The 12,679-nt window shown below is 44.8% G+C and overlaps 1 protein-coding gene across 1 annotated transcript; it reads right to left on the reverse strand.

Moving 5' to 3' along the window:
- Positions 1-11,549: 11,549 nt before the first annotated feature.
- On the reverse strand, positions 11,550-12,290 carry LOC131281590 (protein cornichon homolog 4). Its single transcript, XM_058310932.1, has 3 exons — positions 12,176-12,290; positions 11,761-12,083; positions 11,550-11,694 (listed from the first exon to the last, which is right to left on the reverse strand). Exons 1-3 carry the CDS (start codon positions 12,248-12,250, stop codon positions 11,622-11,624), a joined length of 471 nt encoding a protein of 156 aa, XP_058166915.1. The 5' UTR covers positions 12,251-12,290; the 3' UTR covers positions 11,550-11,621.
- Between the last annotated feature and the right edge of the window lie 389 nt (positions 12,291-12,679).

Consider the following 12,679-nt stretch of genomic DNA (forward strand, 5'->3'; position numbering starts at 1 on the left):
GTGTTTCTGTTTAATTCTGGTCCACCAAGTGTTTTGTTTGTTTCGTACAATTCATCGAAGCAAATGAGGTGCACTATACTCCCTTAAACGACGCATTAAGTCCACGAAACATCCCTTCAATATCAAAAACCGAGTTCTCCCGCGGGATCGAAGCAGAATTCATCAAGCGAAGTGAAAAAGGCCTGAGTAGTACAGAATGGGATTGGAATGCACCGAAGTGATGAACCGTTAGCGGATGAAAGGAAACCAATGCAAATGCAATTTAATTTATGCAAACGACAGCATAAACCCCGACAAACACGCCCATCGCTACTCATCTTCGGGATCCGCTTGCTTTCTTGCCATTCCGAGGAGCGCATTAATGGTCTGATCGAACAGGGGAAAAAAAGCGATCGGGGAAAACACTCCAACCAAACCGAGGAAATATTTAGGTATTGGAAACGTCAAAAAAAAAAAACAAGGCGCCAACTATCAACCCACCAGTACCAGGCAGCCATTAGGCGACGTTCTCCGGCGGGAAGAAACTAATTCAATCGTGAGTGATGGCGGTGGCACTGATTTATGGTATCTTGGAATCAACGGTGGCACGTTAAAAAGAAAATAAATTGCGTCCTCCAGCGAACGTCCATGCGAGCATACAACCGGCAAAAGGAGTGACGCCACCTCGCCGAAGGAAGTACACAACGCGTGAAGATCGAGATAGAAGCGAAGAGTGAAAAGAAGAAGAAGTGGGTATATTTCTCCACCGAGCGCCACAATCTTCGCAACCGCCCAGTTTTCTCTTTCTAAGGCCACCATTTGGGGCCGTGAGGGAGAGAGTAAAATGTGTCCCTGTGCCGCTTGTTGCTACCAACAGCCCGACATCCTGTACACGGTGGTGCATGGCCAAAACCTTCGCCAAAACCACACGAGTCCTCGGCGGGAGGGTGAAACAGCTACCGTTCTTTTCTCCAACTTGGACTCACACCTTACGGGCCCAGATGGCACCAACAGGAGCTTGGAGCCGCTAAGTGATTGATGATGAATGGGCCAGTCAGTCGTGCGGCCGGATGAGAAGATTTGATTTGCGACGCATGAATGTTATGGGTGGGTTTATTTTTTTCCCCCCCCGTCGAAGCGTTCCCTCCGTGAGGGAAACGAATTTTAAAACCGTTCCGTTACACTGACAGCCAGACGGATTCATTTTTCACGTTCACGATCACATGCTAAGTGTGCTAACGCGAGTATCGTATTGTAAGCCAACAGTGAGTACCTAGCTTTTCAGGACATTCGTTACGAAAAACATATTTGTTATTTGAATATTTTTAAAATTCTTGTATTCATTCGCAAGATTAAAGATATTACAATTGTTTTAATCAATTTTCTCTAGGATAATATCCAATATGTTCATATTTACATAAAACTTTGTCTATCTCTGAAAAAATTGGAATTAATAAATTTGTTCACCGAAAGTGAAACGTTAATAGATATACTAAAAAACATATAACGTGAATTTGACGATCTATCCATGGAAGGTAAATTGCACGAAATACCTAATTTGCATAAAAAAACAGAAACTATTTTTCGTCAAAAGAAAAACATCTTACGGTGGGTAAAAGAAGCACAAGATCTTACGAAGTGAAAATAACTTCCTTTTTTATCGTCGGATCTAATAGATATGGAATGTTTACCATATTTCTTCTTCTCAAACGCAAAAATGAAATTTATCGGCGAACGCTTGTACCGTGTGAACCACCCAGGTCAAGTGGCAAAATATCGCACCACAGCAAAAACCGGAAACGACCCGAACGCTTCTAATCCGCTTGCGCTTCGGCACTTTTCATCCAAAATTATCCCTCGTCCGAACCAGCTGGCACCCCCATATCGCCTGCTTTAAATTATCCTTCTCACTTTCACGGCACCGGCACGCCGGCTCATCCGGTCACCTGTTCGATGACGACGACGGCACGGTGACGACGGTAGGTATCCGGTTTCTTCGCCGCTGAGAATACACAAAATAGCATCTCGTCGAGCCGGAACCCGAAACCGGAGCGATGATGGTGGGGGGGGGGGGCAGATTCCACTAATAAACCTATCAACGTGGACGTCGCCGTGGAGCTGAGAGTTTTGTGAAGAGTCTTGGCGCCTTTACGGGTGCGTGGTGTCGATGTTTCGCTTCACCGGACCGGCAGTAGTTTGCACATGTGCGCGAATGGATGCGAGCCCATCCATGGGGGTGCACCGAATGGGAATCGCAAAATTGTATGCCAGATTGCGGGATTCCATCGGGAAAGTTTACACTTCAGGCGGACATGATAAAACAGAAACGTATCTACTTCATTGAGCAATCACCCAACGGACCGAAATCGAAGTGAAAAATTGTAAAACAAACGGCTTTAGTGCCCGGCAAAAAAAAACAACAAGAAACCCCAACTCCTTGTTAACCCTTGTCGTTGCTAGGAGACGACGGCAGTTGCTCAAGCGAGCGCTTCGGTGGCTAGCGAATAAGAAAAGGTTTTCTACATCGTTTCTACACGTTCGGCTGGCTCAAATGGGCATGAAAATGGGCTGTTACGTTTTTGGGTAGAATTGGGGATGAAAAACGCCATCCCATCCGTGGGGCGACTCAATTGCAATGCCATTTCGCAACGTACGTTTCGATTCGATTCCCACGGAAACCTGTCGAGCGTAAACGCAAGGGCTCATATATTTACCATTGGACTGAGGAGAGAGGGAGAGAGAGAATGAGAGAGAGAGAGAGAAAGAGAGAGAGAGACCTACAAACATCATAAACACGAGGCATACGAGGATGCTGTGTGGTTCGGGGTTTTGCGAAAAAGGTGTGTACTGTCGCTACCATAAACCGACCTGCTGCGCTGCGTGTCTTGCGGCCAACCTGCAAAACCCTGACCCCACGACCCGCCCCCGGGCCCACTTTGACGGATTTGAAATGGATCCATCATCATCGAGCCTCCCTTTTCACACACGAGCTGCTTTCGAGAGCTGTCGGGGCAAAATCGCGGACGCAAAGCAAGTTCGCAGCGAGGCAGCGCCTTCTTGTCAACGCCATTTATAGAAACACGAGCTCGCTGACGTCGGTAGCGTAAGCACAACACTCCGGGGGAGCACCTGTTTCTTCACCTCCCGCTTCCGTCTCTCCTCCCATGCTTCGGCAACAACGATCCACCCAAGCAGATCGGCGAGAGGAGGCCGGGCTAATTGAAAATTGCTCCTCGCCACCGAGCAAGACTATGGCGATCCTACCTTCCCCCCGTTTTCATGGCTCGTTGACGCAAGATGAAACGGAAAAAGGGAAAGCCCCCTCTGCCACCGTACCCTTTCCACACACTTGGTCGGTTCTGGTCAGCCCTTCCCTCGGCGCTTGATTGATGGAGCGTGCCAAGGCGGATCTTCTAATGAAATACCTTTCACCGGCCGTGCTTTCCATCGGTGACACATTCTCGGTAAGGGCGAAAGGGGGTAAGGGGGCCCCCTGGGGGCGGTAGGGATCGATCGGCCTTGTGCGGAAAACGTAGCGAGGGTGTATATTATTAGAGTAAATTTTCCAGAACTTTCCCTCCCCCATCGCCAGAGGGGTTTTCTGCCAACGAACATTACGATGGTTACGGACTCGAAAATATTCGAATGTTTAATTTCTTGGAAAACAATTTCAAAAGGTACGTCGATTTCACACTGTGGCAAAACTAGGAAAACAACTGTTCGAAGAATTCCAAGTGGCAACTTCTTTCTAGTCCCATATTACAGATGTGTGACTAATTAAACAAACACTCAAAGCTTAAAATGCTTTCAAACACGTTCATAAAGGCTAAGCTACGAAGTGGTAATGGTAACGAAGAATTCACATTTATCCATAACTGCAAATAATCTGCGTCAGCGCAGCGGCAGACATTTTTTCCCTCCCTCGCACGTCAGTGTGCATCGAATGCATAATCGATAAGGTTGCACTGTGCCAGTCACCCTGTGGGTGGGAGTTTTATTCAAATTCCAAATAAACTTGTGAGTAAAGTGCAAAGTTGCTCATCGATGGTTTCAACGTTTTGGCAGGTGCTTTGTTTTGCTTCTACCGGTGAGAATTTCGCAATGACCGTAAAAACAACAAAAAAAAAAACAAAAGTTTATCAAATGCACTCATTCCTAGCTTCCCGCCCGGAGGGACGACTGGCAAGTTTGAAACTTGGAGCAACATTTTTGTTTTTCTCTCTTTTTCTCAATCTCGTACTGCATCCGCTGGCCACATGCTGATGAAAAATGGTTTGGTAATCCATGCATCCGGCTGCAGAATGCAACAGAAGGTACGATATCGAGCAAGGGGGGGTAAAACTAATTTCAACAGTTTTATGTGTATCTACAATCGGAAAAACATAGCATAGCTTTCCCTAATCAAAACCACAGATACGTGAACTGGAAAATGAAAAATTGCCAATTTTCTACAATGAGTCTGAAGTACCAGTGGGGTTGAGTGGTCGAACTTTGTTTTGACACGTTGTGAAAATATACGAAACTTCGTTTTATATATCAGCAAACCAGTTGTTAGGATTGAAACAGAAAAGAGAGAACTTTTGCAAATAGGGAGCTCTTTGATCAGTTTTATAAACTATATTTTTAACGAAACTTCAATAGAATATGCCATGCTCAGAAAAAATATAACAATAGTATATTTATGAAAAATCAGCGAATAATTTTTAGATATTTTTTTCTTCTACTTGGCGTAATGACCGTCTTCGGTTATGCCTGCCCTATCAAGTGCTTACAAGACTTTTTTAGATGTATGATGAATGCATTAGCAAAATTTTTTTCCAAAGAATAAATTGTTGATACATCAATTGCGGACCATAATTTACAAAATATAATTCAAACAAGACAAAATAAAATGGGAAAGGAGACTTTTGAATTATTAATTTGATGAGATCAGTATTTCATCAATTTGAACTAGTAATTGGATGAGAGCAACACTAAGTTAATGGAAAATTATTTCTACTAGATGATTAATCTCGCGGGTAATTTTCCACACATGCTGACGAAAAACCACGAAATTTCTCATGAATCATCGAGCGTAAGTCAGTTACTAAACGGTCGTTAAATTCACCACTGGGTTTTAATCGTCACCTTAACCTTCTCGGATAAATCGCCACGCAAGCACGATGAATTGTGTCGGTGTAAAATTATAAAAACAAAAACAACCACCCACGGACTGTGCTGCTAGGTGTGTGTGTATTAATATCGAACCTGTCTGATGTACGTTCGTAGAAAACGGTGCATAAAACTAGTAGCTTAGGCCATTTTGCTCGCTGCACTTTGGTAAATGGCAGCACGCTTCTGTTCATTAAATGGACGTAACGAATATTTAAAAAAAACCTACTTGAAATGCATCGCCAGCAGCCCTCGCATTTTAAACCATCCATTTGTTTATGGAACAAGCTTAATGACTAACTAACGATCTTATTGTGCGATAGAGTGGATCGTGTTTCTACCACCTTCGGCCAGCAGGCCGTGGTCCCTTCTCCATCTGGTTTTCGGGTTGACTGACTTGTGCCGACATAAGCTCGTGATCCCCTCCTGGTTTTCAAAGCAAATTCGTCACACCCATCCCACGGCGTCCCGGTTTTCGCACGATAGGCTGAGATATTAATAAACAAATCGTGGCGATGTTGGTACGACGCAGCGTGCGCACGTTGAATGCAACTATGCCAGAGGTCAGCAGCATCTTCTCGGGAGTGCCAAGAAGATGGTCGGTCAGATCGCAACACCTGCCGCCACGCGAAGGTAGTGTGCGCGCTTGTGTCAGAGGAAAGAGCAGCGCCAAAGAGGTGGACCCCTTTACCCACGTCAGAGTGGTTTTGGTTTGTTTGTTGATTCTAAGCGTCTGGAACCAACCTTACGCTCAGGAAATGGGCTGGTTCTTTTTTTTATGGGTAATGGGAGTAATTTATGGAAACAAATCAACGCTACTTTATGGATCCTTACGGGGAAATCAGGTGAAGACTACTACAGGAAAGCGGTATCTTTAAAGATTGTACTCAACCTTACACAAGTTTGGAAGAAATGATTTTGTTTCATTTAATAAATGTCTGAAGCAAAATTTAGAGAACTGTTTTACCATTTTAAAATATATATTGTTCCATGTAGAATTTACAACAACACCTAATCTATTTTGAAATTCATTGAAAAAGTGATTTCAAACAAAACTATGATTTAAATCATTCAATTTTTTCATCATGATTTTTTCTAGGAACCTCCTGATTTCTGCCATCCTTCTTGATTTATCCATAAAGAAGTTCCTTCTAGGAAACAGTTTAATATTTTAGAAAAACACGAAGTGAATGATTTAACAACTTAAAAAAAACCCTTTTCTCTGTCCAAGAACCTCTCGCAAGGACGAACGGGACTAAAGCGTTGTCTTTCTTTGTTGGAGGAATGTTGCATCCATTTTATCCGCCCTAAGCCGGCTTCATACACTATTCATGCAATGCAAATAGTGAAAACGGGCTGCCACCGGAAGGCGGAAAGGGTTGCATATCGGAAGCGAAGTGGGGCTATCCACCGAAACGGATGCACACTTTGACGAGTGGAAACTTTTCAGTTGGCATTTTCCACCCCCACGCACCCATACCAACACAAAAGGTCCGCGTTTTTGCTGGAGGTGTTGTTAGGGGGGTGTTTGAACAAATATTTAACATTGCCAGAGGTGATGAATGCTGCAGGTGGCAACATTTTAACATGATTATTAGCAAACTGTTCGTTCTCCGGCCGTAGCCTTATGTGTTGATTTTTAAGGTCGAAAAGTCTCGCCAAGATGGGTTATTTCACTTACCCCGTGTTTTGGGCAACAAACATATTCGATCGTTTTTCCACTGAGGATTGAGTTTCACTTTTGCTTCTGCTTTACTTTTTTTACCAACTAAATGTTTAGCTTCACAATGTTTTCCTCAAACCATTTTCTTCTGTTTCAGATTGTTGTACCGAATAAATTTTGGAATTTTCCGCTTAGCTATTTACGAGTTCAAGAGTAACAAATGAAAATCATCGCCTACTACAAACCGATTATGCTCAAACAGGTGCAGTTATTATTTCTGTGAATCACAAAAATTACTGAAAACATTTTCACGAAAATACATATAGATTCACTAATTAATTTAAAATAATGTAAGACAAGAATTGCTGAAGAGCTTTGAAAGTGTGATTGTCTAGACAATCTGATACTTATGCCAAAATTGGTACGTTGGGTTTTCGTGGGGATTCAGGTAGCAAAAATTAGGAAAACTACGCAAACGCACCAAAACCACATGATGCTTCTAAAGTTAAACTGCCCTGCCCAAAAACTCAATCACACCAAACGAAAGCCCTAGCACACCGCACAACAAAAACACAACAAACACCGCATCACTAGCACGACGGACAGGAAAAACTGACCTAGGCTGACTAGATGATGATAGATGAGGGCTGGACCGTATCGCGTTTCGAACGACGAGCAAGTTGCCGCTCGGCGCCTACTATACCTTTTCTTTTCTAGGTGTCGCGTAACCATCACCACCAGCCTTTTCTTGTTTACTACTTCGATAGTGCACTGACACGTCCCCCCCGGGGGGAAACGTCCCTGGACCGAAAGTGGCAAGGCAAATCGGGAAAGCGGAAATGTGTAGCACAAAGCACGTCGTACTCACGCGGCTGGGAGGGACGGGTTTCGTTTGGTTTTTAGCTCAGCTCCACCGGAGGATGCTGTGTGGGCCGCTGCTGTAGGCAACTCGTGTCCGCTCGTGTGCCCGACCCAGTGATGAATGTCGAACGGGTCCGCCACGAAAACGTCTACGTACACGCCACGGGCTCCACCAAACCGAGCCCCAAAACACCACGCCAGAGTGACGGAGCGCACTCTGCTTTCTCACCGAATACACCACATTGTGCTCACGTGAGAGCAATCAAGCAGCGTGAGATGAATCCCATCGCCGCCCCAACGGTGGAGCACTTTCTCCACGGCAAGTTCGCGCGGTTTGGAGCCAAAACTCTTGGAGTAAACACGCGTCGAAGGCGCCTCTCTTGTGGGGATCACTAGCTCGGGCTCCCCCCATTTTTATCTCGAGACGCCACGAGCTCTCGCTCCCTTCTCGCGGATGAGACACGCGGCACGCACATACACAAGCCTACAGGCACACGCAGTCTCGCGGGCCTCGCGTGCCTCTTCCGCTCGTTTGGGGCCCACTGTGCGCCATCTCGTACGTTTCCATCGCCAGCTCAAAACTCTTTGAGGCGGACGGTCGTCGGTTCGGAACAGAAACCAGGACACCGTCGCTGATGGACCGCAGATGGCCCTCAGCAAAAACAAAACACCAACAACGAAATAAAGGAAGGAACCGCGCACCGTTCCGAAAAGAACACATCAAACGGGGAGTAGTAATGTAACTTCGTGGTTGTAAAGATAATGGCAATATCATAGCTCAGACGCCGTGTCATGCGTGTATACGCCATGCAGTATTCTTTTTGTGCTTACGCCGCCGTTGCTTCGTGTACACCTTCGGATGTTGGTTCCACGTACGCAAACATCGTGCCCCACATGGGGTACACCTGGGAGAGGGTGATGAAGGTCGTGTGCGAGTTTGTGTTGTTGTTGTTGTTGTTGCTGTTGTTACTGCTGCTGTATGAACTTCCCATCTTAAACCCTTTGCGATCACCTTCCGAAAGTTGGTGGGGGGTTTCGGTGCCGGGGGTGATACATCTGCATCATCCCCAAACGGTCACGACCGCCAATGCCACCCTCCTGCCCAGCGTGTTTATTTTTATTTATTGTCTGCTCCGCTATCTCCCTCTCTCTCACGTTCAATCTCACTCCCTATCTCTCTTCCCGAGGAGTGTTCCTTATGCTCTCCGCTGATAAGCGCAACGGTAAAAACATCCCATCATAGTAATTTATGTTTGTATGCATTTCGTTTCCCCCGGCCAGAGTGGGTAAACGGCCAGTGTGTCCATCTTCTAACGATGTCCACGAAATCAGTTCCCGCTTTTGCGTGTCGTTTGCGTTCACTTAACAAAATACCATAAACACTACGTGACGCACTCTTGAACCGCACATCGCTTCCTATTTGCCGCAGTTCGTGGTTTTGTGTGGTTTTCTTCATCTTCTCGCGTTTTCCATTGACTGGCAGCACTTTGCACTTGTTTACACGTTTACGCGTCACAAATAAACTGATGCATAACGTCGCGCGAAACCGTTTCATAACGTTTGTTTGCTCTCCTTCGTACGGTCCAAACCGGGTGCGCACATACACAAACACACACACAAACACACACGGACGGTAACTCCAGAGGCTGGCACACACATGTTGGCGGTGGGAAATAAAAATAAAAACTAACTTTGCGCACGCTTTTCTTTTTCTCCCCCCTCCCTTCTTAGGCGATTTTCTTGACCGAATGGCCGGATGATCTCTACGCGGTTCATGTAAGCTTTACGTTGCCGTGCTTGCCACTCCACCCCCGATAGGGTAAGGCGATAAGGGTTGATAAGGCTGATAGGACAGCTCGCGATGAGCGGAGTAGCATCGAATCGAGTCGGAATCAAATCGAAACCGCAGCATCCTTGAGAATTCCGTCAAGGCCAAGGGTTGCTATGATTTATTCTTTCTCACACTCTTTTACCGCTGGTTTTGCTATACGTGCATTCACCAAATGGTACGGGAAACTTGTTTTGCATCAACCGTAAATAAAGCATCACCGGATTCGCAGGGAACGCGGTGTGTGGGTGGGAAACGAAGCAACAACGAACAACTTTTGACCGACAAGATTTAGATAAGCGCACGGTGATGGTTTTACCAGTACAACGCCTCACCTTTTCGTTTGTGGTACCACTTGCTGCGAGGGAAGATTTTTGTGTTGCCAATAGCTAACGGTTTGCGTCATTTTCCACCGTTCCACCGTTTTTGGTACACAAACGCGACCGCTCCGCGAAGTTCCGCGTGTATGCAATGCCTTGGCAATGCGATCTCCCTTCCAATAAAACCCAACACTGGCCCGTGCGCTTACGGTACTTTAACCCGTAGCCCCCGTAGTTTTTGCTCCCTGCTGGTAATGTTTTACAGCGGTTCCAATTACCAAACTACACACACACACACACATACACACACACTTTGCGGACGTACTTATTGTTTTCTGATCCCGAATTCGCATTTGATGAGCAGGACACGCAGGTCACGTACATACGCCCCAAAGCGACGCCCCAAGAAAAGGTGTGTAACCACAACAGAGCGACTGTCGACACCACCCAGAGACGGTAGGCGGCACGCACTACAACCACATGACCACACGACCAAGGCGACCACACTGAACTGAGCGAAACCGTGGAGCTGACCCGACACACGGCAGGCAAGCTCGCCGATGTTAAGCTCCCGGATGTCAACCTCCCCAACGACTGGGGGTTGGTTTTGGGTTTTCTCCAAGAGATACCCTTCCCAGAGAGGGAGATTGGGACAGAGAGAGCGCGTGCAGGCGCGTGGTGGAGCTGATCTTTGGAGCAACGTGAGAAGTTTACAGACGGACCCTTGCTTAAACCCTTGGGTCGGCTGGTTCGGTTGAGAAGATGAGAGAGATGGCTGAAGAGTTGAGATTGCTCGATAAGAGATTCCCAAAACATAAGATGAGAGATGTACCCCTAGACCGGGGCACAGTGGGCATTGGTCGGGATGTTTGTCCGTATATCATCTTACGATACGAAATTCATACTTTGAACTCCAAAACAAAATTACGAAAAACAGCTGAAATTTTAAATTTTTGATTCCGATCAGTTTTTGAGATACGATTTGATGGATGCTACAAAAGCGTTAAAAGAAATGTTTGAAATTGATTAAAACATTAAAAACTCACAAACCAAAGTTTATACAAATTGAATTCAACAACTTTAAAAAATAAAGTTTTTTACATTTTCTTACAGAGGCGCGAATTGTAAAGTATTTTTTTGTTTGCCTTCATGACAACTTCTAAGCTACTAGGCGCCTCCACCGCTAAGCCCCCTTTTAGTAGGTTACCTACCAGGCGGCTCCATCGAAGAAAAATAAAATGTTTTTTGTCATTTAGTACTACATCGTCATGCAGAAGAATCAAATCCCGGATTCAAATCCACGATATCTGTGGGCAAATTTCCATTGCGCCAAGAGCATTACCCTTTTTTATTTCCATGGTTGGCAATCAACTTTCATACTGCCATTTTGGAATTATGGTTGTCCAGATGGTCCAGAGGTAGTAATATGATAAAAATCAAATGATATCTTTATACGGATTAATGCATTTTTTATTTTTTTTATATAAATAATACCAAAGGCAACGTGAATGAAAGCTTATATCAAACTGTCGATGGTGTTTTTTTTTATTTTCCTTTGTATTGTTATGGGTTTGTCATTACATACCTAAAAAGGAGTATTTGGAAATCTTTGGCTAGCAGTGGAAGTGCTTGACACAAAATCATGCATGACTATTCTAAATGCTACAAAACCCTCCACTTTTTCCCTACATTCCTTTTTGGAAATTCAATTGTAGTTGATAAGTTATCAAATGAAATCCGAAGCAAAATCAACGCACTATTCGAGAAGTTTTTGTTGGTTTTTGAGCAAAACATATCCTTCCGTGTATGGATAGCGTATCTAGAACTCGGTAATGATTTCCTCCTCTTCGTGTCGTCTAATGGGGTCTCCCTTTAGTAAGGCGATTATCATACTGCAAAATAGAGAAAGGTGAAGTTAAAGTTTAATAGTTTTACCATTTAGCCCGGACGTTACTTACCAGTACAGATAGACAAAGAAGATAATCAAATAGAAGCCCAATCCAATCATTGTGTCTCGCAGGTGCTTTTTCACCATCCCCCGATTATGGATTTCCGCCGGATCGTACACACCGATGTTGCCCGGCGGCACCTTGTACTGTTCGTACAGCAACCATCCTACCATTGGCAGATTGAACAGACATAGGATCCAATTGCCGTGAATGAGTAGCACAAATACCAGAAATGCGTGACCCGCCAGTTTTGGGATGGACCAGAAGTTGAGCTTCGAACAGCATTGTTGTGCGTTTAGATAATCACATTCTAGATCGGATAGTATTATCAGCTGCGAAGGTAAAATGATGTTAAGGAAACGTTCTGCTCCAGCCCAGGAGAATGGTACAATCGGATAAGATGATGTGTTTTATAAAAGGATACAAAGTAAATGAGCAGAAACAGAATAGCGCCCGTGATGAGCAACGCTATCCCGAATACCAATGTTTCCGGAAACATTTTTCCGTCGTTTTTCCTACGCGGGCACCTAGTTAATGGAATCTACTGTACTGTACCGAGCTGTTCGACGCTAAACCGAATGTTTTTCATTCATGTTTTGCATAAAAATACTTTTATGGTAGCAAATTTTCACTGCATGTTGTTGGGCACCGTACGCAAACCAGTTTGACAGATAAACAACTTGGATACCGGAAGAAAACAAGGGGTACATAGAGATGAGAAGGTTGAAGCGCGTGAAGGAAAATTGACATTTCTATTTTCAGACGATACGACAATTTTCCCGTTTTCGTTGAAATGCATCACCAGAATAAAACTCCTTCCCAAATACGGTTAACGATATACATTTGCCCAAACTTCCAGAGTTGTACAATAACACAAGCGTAAATTAAAATTTAAACTACTTACCCATGGTGCTGGTTATTAATCTAG

Source organism: Anopheles ziemanni, chromosome 2 (genome assembly GCF_943734765.1).
Source record: "Anopheles ziemanni chromosome 2, idAnoZiCoDA_A2_x.2, whole genome shotgun sequence".
In the NCBI taxonomy this organism is placed as follows: Eukaryota; Metazoa; Arthropoda; class Insecta; order Diptera; family Culicidae; genus Anopheles; species Anopheles ziemanni.